General features: G+C 31.1%; 3 protein-coding genes across 3 annotated transcripts; 1 reads left to right on the forward strand and 2 right to left on the reverse strand.

Annotated features, from left to right (window-relative positions):
* LOC109335114 (ubiquitin-like domain-containing CTD phosphatase 1) lies at window positions 1,336-6,162 on the reverse strand. The gene is made up of 9 exons (XM_019571185.1): window positions 6,018-6,162; window positions 5,625-5,676; window positions 3,794-3,860; window positions 3,278-3,645; window positions 3,120-3,201; window positions 2,890-2,956; window positions 2,312-2,497; window positions 2,052-2,112; window positions 1,336-1,784 (listed from the first exon to the last, which is right to left on the reverse strand). The coding sequence occupies exons 4-9, from the start codon at window positions 3,606-3,608 to the stop codon at window positions 1,558-1,560; spliced, it is 954 nt and encodes a 317-aa protein (XP_019426730.1). The 5' UTR covers window positions 3,609-3,645; window positions 3,794-3,860; window positions 5,625-5,676; window positions 6,018-6,162; the 3' UTR covers window positions 1,336-1,557.
* LOC109336601 (eukaryotic translation initiation factor 3 subunit M) lies at window positions 12,071-17,141 on the forward strand. The gene is made up of 10 exons (XM_019573303.1): window positions 12,071-12,252; window positions 12,912-13,041; window positions 13,520-13,661; window positions 13,751-13,963; window positions 14,163-14,301; window positions 15,429-15,579; window positions 15,684-15,793; window positions 15,870-15,967; window positions 16,179-16,248; window positions 16,845-17,141. Exons 1-10 carry the CDS (start codon window positions 12,160-12,162, stop codon window positions 16,932-16,934), a joined length of 1,236 nt encoding a protein of 411 aa, XP_019428848.1. The 5' UTR covers window positions 12,071-12,159; the 3' UTR covers window positions 16,935-17,141.
* Window positions 18,476-20,909, reverse strand: LOC109335355 (polygalacturonase QRT3-like). Its single transcript, XM_019571494.1, has 3 exons — window positions 20,709-20,909; window positions 20,290-20,526; window positions 18,476-19,676 (listed from the first exon to the last, which is right to left on the reverse strand). The coding sequence occupies exons 1-3, from the start codon at window positions 20,907-20,909 to the stop codon at window positions 18,654-18,656; spliced, it is 1,461 nt and encodes a 486-aa protein (XP_019427039.1). The 3' UTR covers window positions 18,476-18,653.

Raw genomic sequence — 24,659 nt, forward strand, 5'->3', positions numbered from 1 at the left:
TCAAAAAGCTCGTTCTCATTTATGTGTCATTTTCAAAGTCCAGAGAAATATTATTTTTTGTCAATTATACCTTACAATAATTGTATAACAAAAAAATTCTTAAGAAAATTGATTTATTTGATTAGTTGAAATTAAGAAAATTGATTTATTTGATTAGTTGAAATGTGTAACCAGACCTTAAAGAACACGAAAGGAATATTAGAGAAGTACTTATTAAAATGAAAGGGCATGTTAAGATATAAGTGAATGTATACTTTATTTACACTACCCATGCATAGAACAAGGGTTGGATACACTATAACTGTAAGAGTCTGTTGTCGAGTTCAGTTTTGGAGGAAAATAAATAAAAATGAAAGACTTTCAAGTCATCTCACCACTGTACTTCGTGACTATCAAGTTTTTTATTTTCCTTCAATCTTCTCTAAAACTTAACTCGGAAATAAACCTTAAAGAATTCAACGTGGGTGTAGTAAGTTCCATGACCACAAAAAATCATTGTTCCCATGGTCTTCATGACTAAGTTGGAGTCAATTACATTTTGATCATATCATATACTTAGGAAAGTTTCCCATCTTCCCAATGTAACTAACTCTTTCATGGTTTTTTTGTTGTTGTCTTGTCCTAAACATATATAGTTTTCACTATTTTGTTGCATTTTTAAGACAACGGAACATTTAGTTTTACATTGAATACTTGCTTTAAATTAAGCTATTCATTGTATGAGAATTCATCTCCTTATCATTTTTCAGCTATTATGCTTACTAAATCTGAGGTTAATAATTTGTTCACAAAATATACCCAATGATTAAGAATTTGAAAATACCACTCCTTAAGAAATTGAAAGATGACCAAGAACCCAAGAGGGTGTTGGGAATTGCAATTCAAACTTTCAAATAAAATAGAGAATAATCTAAGGAATTGTTTGATTTACACATAGGAAAATGTTAAGCTCTTGAAAATAATCTTTGATTCTTGATAGAAGACTTTCATCTTTGAAAGAAAAGACAAGTGTTGGAGAATATTTTTATGATCATTGAGCCTAAACCTACAAGCATTAAATTATAAATTTACAAATTCAATTCTTTTTGCCTAGTACTAAATGGCCTATGGTTTTGAATCAATTTTTAGCACATTGCATGTGAAGATAAGAAAAAAAACAAATCTAACAAGTTTCCTTTTAAAAAAACTAGAATTAAAAAATAAATAAAATTCAGGAACTGTTCATAAATGGCATTAATACTTTCTAAGAAAACCTCAACAACCATATTAGAAATATAACAAGTATACATCATGATTAATGAACTTTCTAATAAAAACACCAATGAAATTCAATGATTACTTGGTAATAAAAGTTAATGAGTCTCACCCTCCTTTATTCATTTTCTTCTTTACAATAGCCACTTTATTGTTTGTTACATCTTTTCTTATCTATGAAAGTTTTTACAGCAATGTTTAAATAAAGTTCAATGATCAAAACAATTGTATAGTTGATGAGGGGTTGGGGGGAATTGAAAATCCTTCTATATCCCCATTTCTCTTTTTTAATTATCCTTTTGTTCATTCAGTAGCAGGCAGAATGTTTTGTACACTGATATTCACTTTAACAGATGCATTGTCTTCGGATCGACAGGTCAAAAGACTACGAATAACCTGGTCATAGAAACTCCAAGATTGACTAGTTTCGTCGATACCTTCTTGGCCAAATGGGTGCTCCTCAACATACTTTGACATATTTTCAGCTTTTGCTAATCCATCCAGATACTCTCTCAAATTCCCTCCGGGAGCTGTCATAAATCGTAATTGTTATTTGATCAAATAGATTGAAATACCCTAAGAAAGCATGAAGGTATAAAAAGGCAAATTTTGTTCGGCTTCCATTTTCCTTGAACACGAAGAGATTCAAGCCAAAAGTTCAAAGAAATCTAAATGAAATTACAAAAGAGAATTCGTCAAGCATGCCATAGATCATTAGCATGATTTAGCCATGCTTCAACCATATCCTTATGCCTTTAGGAATGAGATGCTAGTAGGACTTTATAAAGGTACCATACCTAGTGAGTTGTCGCTTCTATTCTGATAGCTGAACGTATGCGGGAAGACTGAGGTGTGTGGCTACAAAATTGACCAAAACATTCAAGAAACAAGTTATGATAGAGCATTATGATGCCATTCGATCCATATAGCCGACCCCACCTAGTGGGATAAAGGCTTGGTTGTTGTTATCGTATTCATGAAACAAGTAAGGAAATAGTACTACAATATGTTGTTGCCTTACAAAAACAGCTTAAACAAGGAAAGGAAGAAAAGTTACAGGATTAAGCAAGGCTTTATAAGGAGAATCATCCAGCAGCAATGTATTTGACTCATTATAATATCCTTTCTCCCATGGAAGATTAGGATCATGCTTATCCCAAATTTTCCTCAGATCCTTGAAAACCAGATCCTTATGCCTGTTTTCAAGAGTTCTGAAACTTGTTTCGGTACAGTGAGAAACATCCTGTAGAAGTCAAGTATATGTAGATTCAGATGAAAGCAGAACAAGGTTTGTTATGAACCTGTTTACCTCTAACAAAAAGTGAGAAAGTAGGTTTAAAAACAAACAAATTCCATCAATATCATGATAGAATAATATGAAAATAGAAGACCTTCATAGTTGTGAATTAACCAATTCATGGTATGCAAAACTTTGCATAAAATGAAGACACAAGACAAGAAGGAATAAAAAAACATCATATACAAATTAAATTTTCCATGCAGAATGAAAAGATCGCCATGCAATAGATATACAATTGAAAAATCTGATGTCATCTATTACCTAAAATGTTTGTCCAAAATCTCATATGCTAAAACTGATTTTGAAAGTCAAAAAATAGGTCAACAGTTCCTTACCCAACAGAAAAGCAACTTGTTTTTCATCTCTCCCATCAAAAAATCAACGATGCGTTTAACATTTTCCCTACAAAAAAGCAGAATCCAAAAGTTTAGTTTAGTGCTGATTGTTAATAATATACAAGATTCCAAATGGAAAAGAGTATAGTTGTACTTTGTGGAAACATAAATGGAGATAAACTAAACACAAGTTAAACAAGTCAAATTGATTAAAGATAGTCGGAGAGTACATTTTTCTTGAAGACCATAAACCAACTTCAAAATTCTCGAAGCAGAAGTTTAGAAACTCAAAATAATAGGGCCTCTTGAATACTGAAATGAAAATGAATCTAATTAGTGAAATGTGGATGATTCATTAAAAATGTAGAATAACATAATCTTTACTCACTTGCTCTCCTTGCAATCATTGCATCAGCTTTGTGATCCTTTGGAGCAGGACAAACTATATCCGCAAGCAACCCATTTATGTCAAGAACAATAAGTTTGTTCTTCAAACATCCAACTTTTGTTCCAGTCAAAGAAATTCTCATAATTTTCGACATACGCTCTTCATTTATGGCAATACCGGATACTGTCATCGTTTCATCGGTATAAGACAAACATTCTCTGTCATTTTTTCCTTTGTCAGCTATAGTTGACTCGTTATTCATTGTATCTTTAATTACTTTCTCCGAAATGCTACAATCTATACTTTTGCTTTGTGTTGCATGGGGCTCCATACTATTTTTATCTCTATCCACCTGAAATAGGATTCACCTTCCCGAAAGAAGAAAGAAACAGGATTGAGTTTCTATCCAGGTTTTCAAAGAGTGCATCAAATTGAAAACGAAGGTAACTCAAATGGAATTAGTGATTCAAAGAACACTACAATTTCTATATGAATGTCAAGTTTCTAAAGTCTTACTCTAATCAGCCTCCAAGCTCTTCCAGTATCCTATATTATATATACTGTTGCGGTTGCTAAATAAACCCTGCAAATGTGGACAACAAAAGGATTAAAAACAGAATTAAATTTACAGAAAAACAAGCTTGCAAGCCCATTCGATTTAGCATTTTCAAATAAAATATCAACATTGCTAGAAAAAAATCCAAATGTTCCACAGATTTAAAGATAAGAAAATTTCTTCTAGTCTTCCACCCTTCCATTATGGAGCAGGCTGCAGGCCTCGGACTATATTAAGTTATCCGACTAATTATGCCACATTCTCTATCCCAAGCTTGTAGCAGTTACAATGAGCCATAACAAGGCTAAAACTTTAAACAATTTTTAGTTTTTCTGAACGTGAATGGTCTAGAATTCGAACAATCTGGAAAACGAACTGCAACTTACAACTTAGATATATAGGCTCCACTTGCAACTCACCTTCTAGCAGTGTTTTCCGTATCAAAGTAAATGGAATGTATGAAAATGCACGAAGAAAATGACAAATATACTAGAGAGAATTGAAACCTTGATATTAGATCACACAACTCCCATTTTCTAAATCTTAGCAAGCACATTTTAATGGTAAATTGTATAAACATTATGAAATTGATCCAAGTTTGTACCAGCCTATTGTACTAGCCTTCTCTATTCTTGAAATGCTTTGTTGCTGATATTCCAGGTTTGGCCAACATCATAGCAAGGTCCATTACCATTATGTTGCACTTTCTACATAACTTCCATACCATTCACTGCTAAAGCCGTCTTTCTAAATGTTTGCCTTATGTCATTTGAAGGTAGTTTCATTTTAAATTTCAAGCATGGAAATGATTAGAAGATAACTTACTCAACCATATAGTGTTTTAAATGAAAAGATCCATCCTTAAACTGTACACTTGAACAACTAGGCAATAGCAAGAGACACTGCCATCCATTCAAAATTGTTTGGTCTAATTGGTGTTCTAAATTGCATTTCGCAACAACAATATTACGGTTTCAGGAGTTTCTGTAACAACATCGCGATCGCAATTGCAGCTGAACAGGCCATATTTTCCCTCAGTTTTCTGCAATTGCGGTAAAGTTAATCACAACCATGACTACAATTTAGAACTCTCCGTGATTTAATTGCATTTAAAGAAATGGAATCGCTCTGCATAGGTCATATTTTCCCTCAGTTTTCTGCAATTGCGATCGCAACCGCGACTACAACTTAAAACACTCTACGATGTAATTGCATTTAAAGAAATAGATTCTCCTCGTATATAGCCCAAATGGCAACATCTCCATGATTTAATTTCATTTAAAGAAAGCTGAGTTTAAAAACACGGAATTCACTTTACCAAATCAAGACACAGATTATTTGTTTAAGATGTATCAAATCCATAGCATATTAACATTAATTCCCAGATAGATTCAAGCCACAATCCCCACTTCATTTATTCCACAAGAAATAACAATGCAGTGCAGTGTAGGCGTGAACAACTTAAAGTGTAAGAGAAACTAGAAGATGTTAACAATTTCAAAGTCAGAACAAGCACAATGGATCATGCTAATGAGTTTATCTGCTAATAACATCAAAAGGGCACTTCAAATCTCAAACTCTATTCAATCAAATTTCAAACTCTATTCAATCAAATTTCAAACTCTATTCATTCCATATAATCCAAAACACAAAATCTGAACATAAAAGATAAAATCTTTTAGGCACAATCTTATAAGAAGAAGAAGGAAAAACATCAATGAATCAAACAAAACAACAACTGAATCAAGATCTTCAAATCATGTAAATGAAAGAGTAAAGGGAGAATTTTACCTCATTAGATGGCTCTTTCCGACAAGCAATGTATTATTCAGATGCTGAGAGTCTTGAAGAAAAAGAAAAACATGAAGCAAATTCAAATTATAAATACAATATGTAGAAAAAAAATAGCTTTTTCCCATTGACTTAGAATAGTCAAAGGCTATAGTATGATCTAGATACTGAGAATAATAAAATAAAATAAAAATAAGATAGAAAGGTAATAACATAATTAAGATTAAGAACAAAAAGTCGAAAACAAGATATTAAAAAAATATAAAAAATAAAAAAAAAAACAAATGAAACAGTAGTAGTAGCACGCAAAATAAAAGAAGGTTGAAACATAAAGAGGAATAGTTAGAAAACGAGGTTATGGTGATTGGTGAATGAAAGAACAAGAACACATACATGTGCACGGTTTCAGTTTGGTTTGGTTTTGTTTAAAGAAAGTTGTAACCGCGAACGTAGAAGTGCAAAACAAGAACAGTGAAAAAGCGAGACAACTTCGTTCTGTGTCAATTAGTGTTTCGCGAATAAGTGTTTTTTTTTATAATTGGCAAAAGCCTTTTTTATAGTAAAAATTAAAAACTTAATCTTTTAAGAATCCGATCTATCATTGAATAGGTGAAGTCATTTATATACGACCTAACCTCATGAGCTGGCATTAGCGTGAGCATTAACCTCCTCACTTATCATGTTTGCTCCAATCATCTTTTAAGTTTTATCAATTTGACTTCATGTTAAAAAATTAAATCGAGTCAATATTTAGAGTAGAGCATGAATTTATTCACTATATGTTTGATCAATTGTGTAAGTAGTGATATATCTTTAAGTGCATTTGATTTTAACAATCTATATAATTATATATTCATTTTTAATAATGTTTTTTTTATATTATTTTTTCTAATAGTTTAAGACACTTATTTATACCATTCCATATTTTATTGATTTTCTAATCTTTTTACCATACAATATATATTCAAATATTTCATTAAATATTTGCATGTATATCATTCTATATGTAAAACTTATCATATTTAATTACATCTATCTTAGGAGCCACAATCCAAAAATATATATGAAAGTGTGGTGGTTGTTCTTTTACAAATTATAGAAGTTGGTTAGGACAGTTGACCTGTGTAGAAAGTTTCCTTTCCTTCCAAATATAGATTCTTGAGAAATATCAACTATTATTTCAAATAAAGTAGTATAAGTAATATTCTTTGAGTTTTAGTGAAATTGTATTAATTATTTTTTTCTCGTTTTTGTATCTACATAAATCACATCTAATTTAGATACATAATTATACTGATTATCCTTGCATGATGGATAAATGTGATTTTTAAGCAAAAAATTGTGATGAATGTAATTAAGTTAAATAAAATATATCATATTATAAAGATAAGTCCAAATAGTATAAGAATCAATGTCAAATTATTATTTATGATGTATTACAAATTACATCAATGATTCTAATAAGGTGTTTAAGTCCATCTTATATTATATTATTTAACTCAATTAGACTCATCACTCTCTTTTGTTTAAGAGATAAATTTTATTTCCCTTGCAGATGTGGTCAGTAATGTATATATGTATATATATAATTAAGAGTTATTTATATATCGATAAAAAAAAATGGTGATTTGTGTATTTCACTAAAACTTATGGAGAATTACTATAATTTACTCAAAATATTATTATTTTTATATGAGAAGTTGGTTCCACGAGAATCTAAGTGGTTTTTTATTATTATTTTTATAATAGTACTTTCTAGTGACTTGAAAATAAGAAGAAAAAATGTTGGAAAAGTCTCAGACATACTTCACATATATCTTATACTTGGAGTAAGAAGGATAAAGGATAAAGAATGAAAAAATATCCAACTTTAATACTATGTTTATTGGAATATATAATATATATAGTCATGTTAAAGATAAATCAAATAATATAATAATTGTTATATTAAAGTAAAAGTTAAAATTTCCAAATTAGTATCAGAACATTTTTCATAAGATAGTTATTCATTCTGTGAAAAATCTAATGATTTAGGTGATTTGAATTAGCCAAAAAATCTAAATCATTAAATTTTTTAAAATAAATTACTAAGATGTAGATATGTTTTTTTAATCTCAGTAAAAATCATCCCCACATTAAATGATTATGCATTTCTACTAACACAACTATTAAATATTATACTAATATAAAATAATAGATCTATAAATACACATTTTGAAGTTATATTTTATTTATTTGGCTCATCTCCAACAACCAATACACGTCAGCTCAATACTTTGTATCTCACGCTTGGAGTAATATTTGATATTCAATATCACATACCTTTAAACTTTATATTAAATTAAAGAGTACATATTTTAGGATGTGAGATATTCTCCCATTAGGATTGGGGCATCCATGTTGACCACAACAACTATTCCAATGATGGTGTTCAATATTTTTTAAATAATTTAAAGCATAAATTATATTAATTAGTCAAATAAATATTATAAGTATAATGAAGTGAAATAAAGTATAATATATTATGGAGACAAATCTAAATAGTATATGAGCCAATATTTCTTTCTTATTTTTTTGTTTGTTATAATAGATATAAAATGATTTAAATAATTTTCATTAGATTTATTGATGCATTTTGTAATGAACCAAATATAATGAAAAAACATTGACTCTTATACTATTTAGACTTGTTTCCACAATATACTATATTTTTTAACTTAATTACAATCATGACAATTTTTGTGTAAAAAAATCATACTTATTTCTCGTGCTGAAGTAGTTAGGGTAACATATGTATCCAATAATAAAAGTAATTTGTATAGGTACAAAAAAGAGATTTATGATTTATGTAATTTCACTAAAATTTAAAAGATATCCAACATAATTTTCTCTAATTTAAATTTCCCAAATCATCCTAAAGACAACTAAAAAGGAAGATAGAAGGATATGGTATAACAATCAAAACTTTTAACATTATACCAAAATAAATTTTTGTTCATTTTTCATATGAAGTGTACAACGTGCACATACTTTTGAAATTAGTTGCTTTAGGTGAAAGATATAATTATTATATTAAAAAATAAGAAATTTATTTCTTCATTCATGTTGTTACTAATCTAATAATGTATGCCAATTATAAAAATCAAATAGCTAACTATTCCAATAATCTAAGTCAATTACTACAAGCAAATAGCATTACCAACTTTTAATAGTTGAACTAAGAGGGTCAAACAAGTCAAAATAACCATAATTCATTCTTACTAATAATGTCCATTATATGGGTTTATATCCTTTCTAATATTGAAATTCCAGTATGAAATAGAGATTATGACAAATAAAAAAAACAAAATTTTAAGAGTACAAAATTTACCTTATTTTTAATTAAATAATTTAAAAAAAATAGAATTTCATATTTTCCATCATGTTTCACACTACTGGAGAGGAGCTTAATTCATTATTTTGATGTGCACATGAAATTCATGAGTGACATTCATTTCTTAATAGAGATGCAATCATAATAGAGAGAAAAAAAATCGTATGCACTAACAAATATAAAAGTTGTATATATTGTTAGTCTATTATTTACTATTCATTTTTAATTATTATTAACATCTCAAAAAAATATAAATTAGTGATGGATAATATAATTATGTATATATTTTTACACTATTAATATATAAATATTACATTGATTATCATATGTATGTTGATATATCTTCTATGGACACTGTTTGTTTCTAAACTTGTGACAAGATATTTCAGTCTATACATTTAACATCCTTACAATATTTGTCGTTCATTAATGTAAAAACATTATACTAAGTTTTCACCTTCTTAACACTAGTATGTACATGTAAGTATCTGCCAGTAAATATTGCATGATATTACATATTCAATTTTTATATATTTCATTTTTTAGAATTAGAATGTATTTATTGTGTTTGGTGTACTTTATATTATATTTTTTGTGCGTTTATGATAATGTTTAATTTAAGGTGAGATATGTGGTTAATTAATGTGTTGGTGGTGGTTGCTTAGGATTATATGAGTTTTTTTTAAAATTAAATAATATTAAGGGAAAAACAAGACATGAAAATTACACCATAAAAAAAGTTATTTCAAGTTTTAGCTTTATATATATTCTATAGATATATCAACTTTAACTCAAAGCTATGAAATAAAGTTGATTACAAGTTCAACTTTCCGATCACCAAAGTGATAATACATAATACTCTCCACATTAGATACATACATAAGTATTTTCATCTAATAATTTTGTTTTAAGTTACTCTTATCATTCCATGAGACTAAATTCATCTTCTCTAAGAATTCTAATATACATGACACTTTTCAATACTAATTCTCTCTAAAACCTTTACCAGTAGATGCCACTTCAATCATATTTTGTTTTGTTTTCCACATGTATTATCGCACTGGAAACAATCATGTTCGAGCCGGGAACATCCACAGGTACGTGAGGCTAACTCTCCAACATACATTTTTTCTATCCACAGGACTCGAACCCGAATTCTTACTTAAAAGGAATTAAATATTTACCACTTGAACCAACGCCAGTTGATACTTCAATCATATTTGAGATAAACCAGAAACGTCTTTAATCAAACACATGCATTATTTTGTTCAACTAACGAGACACTAGTGAAAAACTGTTTCAAGCTTTGAAAAAATAATTTTATTTGAACCTTTGAGAATGAACATCTTTCATGAAGTGCAACTTTCTTAATTCTTACCAAGCATGCGTCAAACACAATGCAATTGATTAATCAAGCATTGGATGATTATTCAATTTAGGATTTAAACTAACATCTTAACACAAAACAATCTTCATTATGGTTTTTAATTTGGGAGAAACATTATTTTCTTATTTTTTTTTCTTTCATTAAAGAATCTATATCCTTCATCCAATTCCTCAATTTTTCATACAAACACTCATTAATCATAAATTATGTAGCAATACACTTAAAATATGAAGATTTAAGTATTAAAAACAATAATAGAAGCAACATTTATCGATAAAGAATCATAAAATGGAAAACAATAAATTTCCAATCTGAGATAACAAATACACATGATGGAAAATATTGCATTCATCAACCATTACCTATTCTTTAAAGGAAAAAAAAATACAAGTTCTTATAATACATGTAAATTTGTATAAAAATATTAATGCCAAAAAAGGAAAATCCTTGTATGATGACAACCAATAAAATACGAGTAAATTACACTAACATTTCTTAAATTCTAGTAAAATTATATAAATTACCTTTCCGTTTTTTTAAACTTATACAAATCAACTATAATTAAATACATATATTATAATCACTCCATAAGATAGATAAATATAATTTTTTAAATAAAAAATAAAATAAGGATATATTAGCTTCAAAAGATAAGGATGCCATATGTCTTAGATTGAAAAGATAAGTGACTCTATGGATTTAAAAAGCCCAACCAGATCTCATGCTATTTACTTCCATAATTATAAACTCTCATAAAATTCACTTATTTTTTAAATGAGATGGATATAAGTATGATTAAGCACAAAGTATTGCATTATCTAAAATTAATTTTAACAAACAAGACAATTATATTTCAAAAAAAAAAACAAATTATAATAAATAAAGAAAAATGTATGCAATAATAATCAATGTGCAATGACATCAATCAATAACAAAAAAAAAAGTCATATAATATTGAGGAACTTTTATTTTATACGCGTGATTATCCTTTTTAATAAGTGTTATTTTTATAAATTAAATTTGAAATCTTTTGATATATTTAAAGATTTAGATAGATTAAAATATCAAATATTTGATTTTATAAGAATTGTTACACTTATCCATAAATATTATGTTGATAAATTAATAAATATTATAATGTAACGCTTTTACAACTTTATTATCCTTTCTTATTGTTGTTTTATAAATTACTTGCGTGATTTTATGTGAATTGATACAGTAAATTACACTAACACCCTTGAGTTTTAGTAAAATTATATAAATTACTTATCATTTTTTTATTAGATCCCCTAATTTTTATACTTTTGTTATACTGACCATCTCTACATGAGAAATAAATGTAATCTTTTAAATAAAAAATGTGATAAATGCAATTAAGTTAAACAAAACATGGTATATTGTGCAGACAAGTCCAAATAATATATGAGTCGATACTTCTTTCTTATTTTTGGTTCGTTATGATATAATATATAATATAAAAATGAACAATATTTCTTTAGAATTATTGATGCATTTTATAACAAAAATAATAAAGATAGATTAATTCGTATATTATTTGGGTTTTTTCTCACAATTATGTATGTGTAGAAAATGTGAGAGATGATTTGTGTAATTTCATTAAAATTAAGGAGTGTAGTGTAATTAACTTTTGTTATTATTATTTTGTTATTTTGTAACAATCCTCCTATCTTATTATTCTTTAACGCCGTCGTCGTAGTCGAAGGGAGCAAGTAGGGTTTTCGCTCTCTCAGTTTCAGACAACTTCACCGCCACCCATGACGACGGTGGTCCCAACCTCCGAGGAAGATCCCGCTCTTTCCGTTTTCCGATTTGTCTCCGATCTCTCTTGGGCCGATGCTGGTCCCGAGGTAACTCCCTCATCAGTTATTCTTCAATCTTAGTTTGATTTCGTAGGAATACTACTTTTCTTCTTTCGGATACTTGTGCTTTATCATTTTTTCGATTCTACAACTTTCCGAGATTTGCTTTCATGTTCATAAAATGATGCTATTATATATATATATATATTATATTCTTTTAATGGGATGAGGAGAGAACATATTTCATTTGAATCCGAGTGCTCACACTTCATGTTCCACAGCTTTACCAATTGAGGTGACTCTCGAGTACGAGAGTCTATAGTATATCCGTGAACACTCAATTTTGTCTAGCCTGAACTGATTTTTGTTTTCGTATTCCCGATTTTCGGTACCATATATATAATTGACTGATTGGTTTGGTAAGTTGAATGGAAGAGTGAAAAGATGCAGCATAGTTTGGGTTGGAAATGTTGGGGGATGGCTTTTTGAGTAATTGTTCCTTGTGCTATAAACCTGAAAAGTATTACCAAGAGTGTCCCTCTTGGATGTACATATAACAATGCTCTGCACTGAATATATCCCTCTTGATTGGAAAATTAAACCTTACTCTCTTACTTTGTGCGCTCTGTATGTACTATTCTTGATTGTACTCGCTCTAATTTGGTGTATGCATTGTTCATGGATCTACTTCTAACTTGGTTTGTCAGGTTGCCGAGCCACAAGTTAGTAGGCTGTGCTTGGAAGCTGAAGAATTCATTGCGACAGGGAAGTGGTTGGAGCTAGCGAATTTGATAGTTCCTTCTGCTGAAGTGATTTTCCCAAAGGTGTCTGAAAAAGGTAGAATGCTCTTTTTTGCTTGATATATACTCCTCAGAGTCTGAGGAATATTTGCCCATGAGCCATGGTAAACTGCTATAGTGCTCATCAAGTCATCATGCATCTCAGCCTAGTGTTATTAACGGTTCTGTTGATGAAAAAGCTTAATTCTTTATGGTCCATATTTTTTGTATAACCATCTGATTTTAGTTAGGGTCGCTTTCCATTTTTGCTTCTTTATGGCATTATGGACGAATGATATTCTCGTAGCCTTTTTGGTGGCTCATAGTTATTTGTCTTTGCATTATATTAATCAGTTGTTCAGAGTGCAATTTGATGTTAGCATAAAGAATTGCTCAGGGTTATATGGTATGCCATTAGCGTAACTAGCCCAATTTTGAGAGCTAACCAAGTCTGTTAAGTTGTGCAAAACGGGCTCTACTATTATTCTGTAGGACAGTCATAAGGTTTGACAGTTAATTGTTATTTCTCATAACAGATGTAGAATCCATATTCACTATTATCTGCAATCTTGTGACAAAGACTGAGAACCCAGATGAAGCGCTGGAGATCGTAAAAGTTATTGTACCAGAAAAACCAATTCAACCACAAATTGAAAAGCCTGCAGTGCGCTTGAAGATGTGATCTTCCATCCTACATTATTTAGAAGTTTTGATAATGCATATTACTTTTATTTTTTTTTTCAAAATGTCTTCTTCTTTCTTTGCAGTTGGATCAATTTGTACAATCTTTTGGAGACTCCAGATTCCCGGTTTTATGTCTACAAGAAGGCATTGGAATTATCAGTTGTTGGGAAAGTCACAGAATACATTATACCTTCATTCAAGAAGATTGATAGCTTCTTGAAAGACTGGAAAATTGGAATACCTGAACAGCGAGAACTCTTTCTCACTATCTCTAATATTTTGAAAGACAACAAAAGGTAAAGCAATTAGTGCTTTGTTCTTAACCTCAATTTAATATATGTTTCACTTTAACTCTCTTGGGGGTAGGATTATGCTGTTTTTTTTATCAGTGTCACTCCAACATGAGACTGCAATCTTTTATCCTTTGGTCCTTCGAGTAGCAATCACATTTATTAGTAAACAATAGTAATTAATATTGTATCTATTTTATCGCAGCATGGCTAAGGATTATTTTAAGTTCCTGACCAACTATTTGGCGACTTTTAATGGAGAGGATGCACATGTTTTGGAGAAAGCCAAGGAGGGGGCTGTTCGTGCGATTGTGGAATTTGTGAAGGCAGTTGACATATTTCAGGTACCCTGTATTATTATGAAATTGCAACCATTATGCAAACTTAAAGTTTTGGCTCCTCAATCATCTTCTGTAGTTCCTGTTAGCATTCTGGGTAGTAGATCATTCGCGACCACGCCAGGATCGCGCAGGGAACAATGCACACTGTCCCTTCCATGCGACAAGAAGTCAGATTGTGAAGCGTACAGCCACTGTTCTTAATCACGGCCCAATCGCAGTGGTTTTGTAGGAATTGTGGCTGGGATTGTTTCATGAAAATGAAACCCTGATTTTTAAGGCTGAATAGGCTAATTTTCCCTTTCTAAAATCACCAGGCAACCTAATTTTTAATGTTTTGGGTAGTTTTGCTCTGTCGTCTGTTTTTGTGTTTTGAGCCAAGTCCAACAAAAGCTTCTGAAGCCACGAGAAAGACGAAAGACATAACAAAGCTTATCCTGATGAAGTTTTTGAAGCCATGATGGAATAGAGCCATGAAACCTCAAGTTCTGAAGTGATTCCCAGCTATTCCCCGTGATTTCCATCACCTTTTCTGCTTCATTCCCTCACTTCTGCACAGTCACTGATCGGTTTTTTCCACGTTGTTTCCGGTGAAGGATTAAATTAGACTTAAATAGTGATTATATGCTGGTGATAGGCATCCCATTTAATGAACCACTTGTATTTAGTTTGAATGCTTAAATTAGTTGATTAGAGCCAAGCCCAAAAAATCCTCCTGAATCCCTCTACAGTCTACACAGAATACAAGTGCATTTCATGGGTTGTCTTCCCATTTCCTTCCAAAAACCAACTCGCAAACAGATCCTAAATATTTTCTTTCTCTGTTTTTGGAATGCTTTCTCTACTTTGAGTAGTTTCAGTCCAAAGATGGTTAACATCAAAATGTTCGTGGACTGGTGAATCCTTGTCATTTATAGTATGATCTCAAATTGATACCAGTAAAGAGTAATTTTTTGGATTATTTATTGTCAAAAAGGTACCATGTGATGATCGAACTGGTGTAATAATCTTTAATGACCAACTCTCTTTAGTTTACAGTTGGATATTTAGTCTATGCTGGTTTTTAAGTTCTGCGGCCTATAATGCTTTAACTTCTGGAAGAGGATTTCTAAAGTTGTATTGTTATTTTGTAGTGTGATTTACTAGACATACCTGCTGTTGGGCAGCTGGAGAAGGATGCCGAATATTCTTTGTTATACAAGCTTCTCAAAATATTTCTTACTCAGAGGCTGGATGCATACTTAGAATACTATTCTGCAAATTCCGCATTGTTGAAAAGCTATGGTAAAACTTTTTTCATGGATAAATAATTATCTGCCATGTCATTTTCAGAGTGCTCTTCCACTTTGTATAACTACCAAAAACATTTAACCAAATGTCATTTTTAGGCCTTGTACATGAAGAATGTGTTGCCAAAATGAGGCTGATATCTTTGGTCGATCTTAGCTCTGATGGATCTGCCCAAATTCCATATGAACTTATTAAGGACACACTACAGGTAAATCTACATTTGTTTTCCTATCTTATATATTTGCATTCTTTGAGCTATTTGAAATGTTGCAATTCCCTTTCAGATCAATGATGATGAAGTGGAACTATGGGTGGTTAAAGCAATAACTGCCAAGTTGATTGTCTGCAAGATGGACCAGATGAATCAAGTTGTAATTGTTAGGTATATTCGCCGAGGACCAACTATGGCTTTATATCTGTATTTCTAACAATGTTTTCTGCCCCCATCTTTCCCCTCTTCGTGCCAACTACTTAGCTCTGCCCTTTCTTTGAGCACATGGATGAACCCTCGGCTCTCTACTCTTTTATAAGTTCCACATGTCGAATAATATGGAGCTCTCGAACATTATATAACGCAAGTGTTAAATGTGCAGTCATCATACTGATCGTGTGTTCAGTCAGCACCAATGGCAAACACTGAGAACAAAGCTAGTGACATGGAGGGTAAGAATTCCTTACCTGTAAATTTCAGAATTAAGTTGATGCACTATTGATTATATGAACGTTTATACCATCCCAATTTTTTATACAGCCATTTTAGAAAATAAATTGTATAGCTTATATTTAGACATAATGAGTATGATAATTGTATCTGTGAATTCAATTTTACAGCAAAGAACATCTACATAGGCTAAGTTTTTACAAATCATGACGTCAGCTGTTATTCGACTTGAATTTATAAATTTTCATATAATGACACCACTATTTGAATAACATCCTGTGCTGAAGAGACTATTGTACCTTTTTTATTTTGAAGTTTAGCCCTAGATTTGATTTTATGCTACTATTTTAAAATTCTGTTATACATTGATATTGTATCAAATTTTAACTATTATTAACTTTACAAAAAATCTTTGGACAATGTTTGCTCTTGCTTGTCTGTGTTTTGATAATATAACCTGATCTATACGGTGCTAGTGCAGTTTATAGCATTATAATTTTGAGAAATGAGATCAGATGAATGGCATGGTTTTAAGACTAATGACTAATGAGGGTTTTATTTTTTGCTTTGATTTGAATTATTTGTTGAATGTTTACAGGGAAATATTGCAAATGTTATCAGTACCATTGAGGCTAACAAGATATCTGAAGATGGGTCCCAAGCAGCCCAAGGTTTGGTTGTTCGTTGAGACCATTTTTTGGATCATTTATTTGAAGTATCTAGATTTAATCAACTTGGAATTTCTCAATCTTAAATCATACTAAGAGAATTTTGTAATATCTTCTGCTTACACAGTTCTTCCATTTACTCTAATAATTGTATTTTGCCAATTTTGACATTAGAAGTCATTGTGATTCAACCTTTTCTATCCATAATATGTTGTTTTGACAAAGCTGTGTGGATTGTTTTCCGTGCTTACTTTTTTATTATGTTTTTTTTTCTTCTTAAATTTTTTAAAATTTCAGTTTAATTTTGCTTTAAATATTTGCAAAGAAAAAGGTCCATTCCAACTTAACTGGTGGGTTGGAGTTAAAAGTTTGGTATGCTATTGAGCTAAATATTATGAGTTATATGAAAAGCGCAAATATTTCATTATCTTTGATGTTGATAATCTTCGATAAAAAAATATTTTATCAGTACTTAGAGTATCATTTTTTTGTAAAAATAAATAAATGATAATCTAATTTACAATATGATTTCCCAGTAAATCGGATTTATAAGTTTTGTATGAAGAACATACTTCTGCACCGTTGCTATCATGACCAAGATTTAATTTGAAATTTCTTTTTCTATGTATCATATGCTTTTCACGTAATTTAGGCTACATATCATGTCACTTCCTACATAGTAACTAAGACTTCAATACCCTTCACATCATTCATATACTATACTATTCATAAAAAGAAAAGTCACTTCAAATTCTTGTTGTACATTTGTTTGTTATAAATTTATATGATTCCAATTGAAATGTCTCTAGTTTTCCAAGACCGTTATCTTCCCCAATGGTTAATGCGAAACAATATGGAAATTATAATATTAACTTGGCTGAAATTCAATATTAGTCTAGTAGTTGCATTTCAAACGGGAGTCAGTTCAAGTGGTACATGTTTCATTCCCCTTAAGCAAAGTTTCGGGTTCGAGTCTTGTAGATGGAAAAAATGTCCGCGGAGAGAGTTAGCCCCATGTACCTGTGGATATTCCCGGCTCGGACAGGATTACCTCCAGTGCGAGGATACATAAGATAAACAAAAAAAATCAGCACCAACTGCTTCAATTATGTGCAACCAAAGGAATAAATCTCAAACACCCATAATTATTCTTGTGAAAGTTTTTAATCAGAATTTTATTCACCCAAATCAAAACTCAAATTTTCATAAGTCAAAATAATGTGCATATATTCGAATTTTGTACTTAGAGTAAACGACTTTGGGTCTTTACTCAATCAATTTGGTTTCCAAAATTAATCTGATCCCTTAATTTGTATATTATCAAATAATTTATTCAACCTTAGATCAAATCAATATTTTTGTTATCTTAGGACAAAATTAACTGATAATGCTACAAATCTAATAAAATTAATTTATCACATGCCATAAGAGTAAGGCAAAGAGATATAAATTTCCCAGAAGAAAAATATGAACTAAAAAATATCACACATGAGCTGCTGATATGTTAAATCATTCAGTCCAGGTCTAGCTTTTTGACCAAAGTTGATGAAAATTTTCTCATATCAAAATTCTTTTAAATAATTTATTGAATAATATGAAACATACAACCTAATATTTTTGTTCTAAGGTAACTTTTGATATAGTCCAAAGGTATAAACTTTTGGCAGAAACTATGCACAATTCCCTCTTCAGTCAGAACATCTAGATGCAACTTTCTGGCTACCAACTTCATACTTTGTTCAACTCACAACACCTTGATCTACTGTAACAAAAACATTTGCAGTTACTACCTCATTCGATTCGATCACGACACGATTATCCGACATATTTCTAAGAGCATGATTTGGAAATGTGTTGCCTGTGGCACTAAATGAGTACATAACATGTTTGATAAGGTTAGGAAAAAGCAGAATTTTGTTAAAATCAATAGTCCATGAAGTTCCATTCCCCTGCTTAGAAATCTTTGCAGCTGTAGCTTTTAAGTTCATACCTTTCACAATGTTCCTATCAACAATAACTTGTTCAATTTGTTTGAAAGGACTATTTGATTGGTCTAGCTTCACAATTTCAACACCATTATTTAAGCCAGTGAACATGTTGTCAACAATGCTAACACCATTCGCGATACCTTTGATCGATTTTAGGACAATGTTAGCGTCGCCAAGGAAAAAACTGCTAGAGATATGAAGTTGAACAGGGTCTTCCGCGACGATTTTGGTGTAATCCATGTAAGAATTCACAATTCTTGTTTGTGTCAAGCCAGGAAGTTTCAAATAAATTCCAGTACCTCCGAAATTCGAAGCCTTATTATAGCAATGTACACCAGAAATAATGTTGGCCTGACCAGAAACCATTATGCCAATAGCAGCAGAGAAAATTACAACATCTGTGACTGCATTATCATTACCCTGAAGGTTTATTCCGGTGCCCGAAAAGTTCTTTTCGCCCTTATCGCCGCCCGCGGTTATGTGCTGGCCAAGGAAGGAGTTCCTGATATAGGTTTCATGGCCACTTTGGACTAAAATTCCATTGGTAGTGAAATGTGTAATGTAACAATTGTCTATGTTTGTTCTAAGTGAGTTTATTACTGAAATGCCACCTCCCCTAAAGTTTGAGTCCAATAAGAGGTCCTTAAGAGTTATGTACTCATAATTGTAGGAATATGAAGTAGAAATCTTGTTGCTTTCTCTAGAGTTTGACAAATCAATGAGATATTCATCTGAAGGAAAATTATTTGAGGCTTTTATTGTTCCTCCATGTATCTGTTAACATTGAATTACAAGAAAAATCAAACTTAGCTCCATAAATTTTGGATGACTTATATATTGACTAAACAAGAGAAGAAGCAAATATAGTTTTTGCTTTGATTTGTAGCAACTTTGTGTTCTAAGAAAAATATCTCATGGTGGGAAAATAACACAAGACAATAACAGAAAATGAGAAAATCTTGGTAAACAAAATATTACTGTTTAGTCATACCTAAAACCAATTTTCTTATTCAAGTTAGACCAACTTTTTCAACATTACTACTAAAATATACTAAACTTAGAATATCTCCTCTCTACCAACAAACTTGTCTATGATGACCAAAATGTCAAATGCTCGATTCCTAGGGGCTATACTTGTTGGAAGAGGCAGTCACACATCCCGATAGAGATTAATTTTTTACTCAAAAAGAATGAGGAAATACATTTGATATTACAAAAAAAAATATTTTCTCTCAAAATAAACAAATTAAATAAAAAAGTATGGTTATACCTACCTAAAGCTCTTACAGAACATTGCCACATGTCACAAAAAACAGGATTATATGCAACCCTTATGGAGACATTACATTTTTCATTAAAAAAACCAAAAATGGTTTATGAAACATACCATAAGGTTTCCAACACCTGCCACTGGTAACTTCAGTGGTTTGCTGATTATGTAATTTCCACCTTGAAGATTAATTTGAACACCTCCAAGGTCATTAATACCTTCCATCAAAAACCTTTCACTTGAACTATTTGCTGCTTCTGCTATGGCTGCAAGAATAGCTTCAGTACTATCTGAATTTCCTGTTGGATCAGCACCATAAGATGTCACAAGGAACACCCTTGGTTTCTTCACACCCTACATTAATGGAAATGATTTAAGGCCATAAGTGGTTATAAATAATGGAATTTAACAATTTGTAACAACATTTTTTATCTCCATTTTAAAGGGTTGTACATAAAATCACAAATATTTAACTTAGATCATGGTATACATAAAGATAGTTAAAGTGTATGCATAAATGAGTTGAATTGAGTTACTTGTGATGGAAGAGGAGAAGGGCTAGTAGAAGGTGAGAAAGAAGATAATGGTGAAGAAGCAATGGAGTGAAGTGTAGTAAGAGAGGCCTTAAATGCTTGAAGTCTAAGCATTGCTTCATGATTATTGTGACCATAAGCATTAGTTACTAAGAAAAAAACCATTCCTAAAAGCAAGAAACTCATTGTTGCTATTCTTCCCATTGTGGCTTTTATTGGTGAGAATCACACACACATATATATATATATATATATATATATATATGAATAAGGGGTAGGAGGAAAAACTTGAAAAAAGAGAGCAGAAAAATCAAGTTTTGTTAGGTATATTTATTGATTTAGTTTCACATATAATGTATAATAAAGGGTATGTAGATGAATGTGTTGTTACCAAATTAAAAATGTTAATTATGTCATCATAGATACTAGAAGGTTAGATCATTGTCACTTATTGATAATAGCTCCTTTTATCAGTTTTATGTCACCATATATATTAGAGGGTTGGATTCATTATAGAGTATGATACTTTTAGGAAATTGAGAAGTAGAAAACATTAGAAGATTGAACAAATATGTAAGGTGAAAAAAATATGTAAATGAATTTGATATCATATCTTAATCTAAAAAAAGTTATATATTTAGTTTATGAGGTTCATTTACTTTCAAAATTTTCAAACTTAACCAATATGATACATCAATATATAGAAGATGAATTAAGTTTTTAGGATATGATTAAGGATCTAAGTGGAGGTACCTCCGAATAATATTAAACCAACACAAATAAATAATTCAGGTATAATTTTTGGCCAGACACTATCTCTCTTGTATTAAATAATTCACTAACATATAATTGAAACAATATTAGCATGAAAAGTACCAATAAGCCAGCATACTTAATTTGATAACTGAGTTTTTTTATGTACATGAGTGAAATTCCTTGTCAAAGTTTGCAGTAAATTAAAGTTAAAAGTGTAATATATATAATGTTATTGTAAAGATAAAATGATATTTTATAAAATTCATTTAGTTCTTTAATATTAAACCCTCCAAATATTCAAAGAGGGGAACTTCTAAAGATATTGTATATATAACCTATTAATTTAATATGTATAACTAATATTTTAAGTGTTTTTTATAATATTAGTAAATCATCTATTATTTATTTTTTAACAACCATTGACTATTAAACAAAAATAATACAAATTAATAATAGATGATGTATTAACAGTGTAAAAAACTTTACATTAAAAATGCACATATTTTAAACTTATAATATATAGAGCGTGTGAATTTCTATGATGGAGTTAACAGGTGGAGACGGTCAACTGCCACCGTTCATCTTTGACACCATAAGGCTTGTTTAGTCAAGTGACCAAGTTAAAATAGAATATAAATAAAAAAAGTTTAATATTTAGAGATTGAAAGATTTTTTATATTGTCACGAATGATAAGATTATATAAAAATGATTGGAAAATTTACGTGGGTAGTGTAATTTGACTACACTATCCTATGTTTGTGGTAACTTTTGAATTAATTACGGGAATGCGGTATTTTTGTGGATCTCGTGGATGACATCCACGATTTCAACAAAGTCGTGGATGAGAAATGCGATTTCTCATCAATGTCGTGGACCACACCCACAATTTTCTTGCAGACTTTCTCTCCTCAAGAGAAGTTGTGTATGACATACACGACTTCCATAGTCGTGTACCCATGCACGAGATTGGATAAGATATAATGATTTTTGAATTTCCCCTTTACACGAATATGATATTGTTATTTATTGTTTTAGGAGTTTGTTTTCTTGATTATAGTGTGAGTTTTTAAAAAAGTTAAGATTTATGATTTTTAGTGTATAAAAATAATATCTTTAAATTAAAATTGTAAAGTTTAATTGAATATGATAATTTTAGTAAAGTATTAGTTTTATGGAATTTAGTTAAAGTTTTTGATATTTTTTAACACTTATTTTAAATCCATAAATTGAAATAATAAGACAATTTTATAGAAATAATATTGATAATTGTATTAGGAATTTGAAAATGATTACATTAAAGAAAACAGAACAAGAATTGAAATTCCTAATGTCGTCTATGAGATGTGTTTCACATCTAGGTGTCTTCCTCCTTCGAGATGCTTGGACTCTTAGTTGTTGTTGTGATTGATGTTGTCTTCCACCTCTAACTAGTTGTGGCTACTCCTCATCTTCGTCTTCATCATCATCTTCGTCTTCATCATCGTCATCATCTTCATCGTCTTCGTTTGGTTGTGAAGGCATTGTTGGTTGATAATATTGTTGAGAGTTGAATGTCGACAATGGAGTATTTGAAGTAGTGCTAAACATTGATGACATTCCTTGAAATTGCGAAGAAGATGCTAAGTGAGAGAAGGAGTAGTCACCCATTGCTCCGAAACCTTCAAACCCAAAGGGTTGTTGTTGTTATTATTGAGGAGTACTTGAGGAGAAGGCGGTTGGAAGTAGTTGAGCAAACGCTTTCATCATCTCATTGCATTTTATGTAGACGTCATTCAGTGCAACAGATTTGGAAACACATTTGTAGGAGCACACCAATCACGAATCATTTTAATAAAATTGTACTGAAAAAAGTGGAAAAAATTAGAATGTTAGAATATGTCAGTACAATTTAAAATAAAATAGAAATAGAAATTTTCTTATTCTTACCGATCCGGCCGAATATGCTCCATCTGGAGAGATGTATTTCATTGTCCTTTATAAGTACCATTGCATATACTACGAGTACCGATACAAAGGGTGGCCATCGGGAAAACCATTTACCACATAGTTTTCTCGGTTATTCTGTAACGCCCCGAAAAATAATTCTAAAAAACATTGCGGAAAAATGAGTAATTTTTTTTTTGAATAAAGAGATTGTATAAAATTGTTTCCTTTTAAAACCTTTCTTTTCCGGGACATCACTTTAAGTAGCTCAAATGCAGAAAATCAACTTATCGTTATCGAATGATAACTTAACCTGATTCACAATTTCCTGAATAACACAATTCATATAAACGGTCAAGTCATAATTAGTTCATACAAATTGGGTCAACAAAGGCGGAAACTACATCGCCACTAAACATATACAAAATCACCAGATACACAGCCCCCTATCAAAAACCAAAAATAGGACATTGACTGACTGCCAAGCTGACTCAGAAGATTCCAGGAATGCTGGACCCCTCACTCGGGTCCTCCTCCTCTTCGGAGTACGACACGAGGTTGATCACCTCCACCGAACTCTCCACATTTACGAGCTCAATGACCTCGTCCTCCTTCTCATCTTCTTCCTCCATTTCGTTATGCCACAACCCAACGACATAATTTGGTGGAGATGACATTCTCAGACTCAGAATCTTCTTGCAAGGACCTCCTCCAAGAACCCGGCTCCTCTGGGCTCTGTTGGATGACAGAGCATCCAAACAATCTGCCCACGTTCTATGACTGTGTGAGGGAACCGCGCCATCCCTCCTGACTAGCGGGTGTCGGCGTCCTACATTTGGAGACATCAGTCCCGTTGGCGGCAATGTGAAAGAAGCGTCAATGTAAGCGTCGGGGTGAGGGATCATCATCGGTGACCCGTTGCACTCCATGTGCAACGACAGACCGCAGGGGCCTGTGTAAGTGTATCGGTGCCCATCACTGACCCATTGTCCCGCCGGGGACATCGTGAAGTGATAGCCGCGAATGTGGGTGCTGTTGTTGGCCATCTGCATAGCAAACATATACAAAACAAGAACAATACAACAGAGAGAGTAAGACATCTAATGAACATAAATTCATTGACGGCGTGGACTTACTCAGAATATCACACTCAGACATAAAATATATTTAAACATATAATTCATCATTTATCATCAACATCATGAAGTAATACATAACTTACCAATTATTCCAACATTACCAATATATCAAATCATATAATCAATATTCTACTC

This window comes from Lupinus angustifolius, chromosome LG20 (genome assembly GCF_001865875.1).
Source record: "Lupinus angustifolius cultivar Tanjil chromosome LG20, LupAngTanjil_v1.0, whole genome shotgun sequence".
NCBI classification, from domain to species: Eukaryota; Viridiplantae; Streptophyta; class Magnoliopsida; order Fabales; family Fabaceae; genus Lupinus; species Lupinus angustifolius.

Coding starts and splice junctions, on each gene's coding strand:
- LOC109335114 (XM_019571185.1), bottom strand. CDS start 3,608: ATGGAGCCCCATGCAACACAAAGCAAAAGTATAGATTGTAGCATTTCG. Junction 2,957..3,119: donor TTATGGTCTTCAAGAAAAAT/GTACTCTCCGAC, acceptor GCTTTTTTGTAG/GGAAAATGTTAAACGCATCG. Junction 1,785..2,051: donor TAGAAGCGACAACTCACTAG/GTATGGTACCTT, acceptor GATTTATGACAG/CTCCCGGAGGGAATTTGAGA.
- LOC109336601 (XM_019573303.1), top strand. CDS start 12,160: ATGACGACGGTGGTCCCAACCTCCGAGGAAGATCCCGCTCTTTCCGTT. Junction 12,253..12,911: donor GGGCCGATGCTGGTCCCGAG/GTAACTCCCTCA, acceptor TTGGTTTGTCAG/GTTGCCGAGCCACAAGTTAG. Junction 14,302..15,428: donor AGGCAGTTGACATATTTCAG/GTACCCTGTATT, acceptor GTTATTTTGTAG/TGTGATTTACTAGACATACC.
- LOC109335355 (XM_019571494.1), bottom strand. CDS start 20,909: ATGGGAAGAATAGCAACAATGAGTTTCTTGCTTTTAGGAATGGTTTTT. Junction 20,527..20,708: donor CTTCTCCTCTTCCATCACAA/GTAACTCAATTC, acceptor CCATTAATGTAG/GGTGTGAAGAAACCAAGGGT. Junction 19,677..20,289: donor CAGGTGTTGGAAACCTTATG/GTATGTTTCATA, acceptor CAATGTTAACAG/ATACATGGAGGAACAATAAA.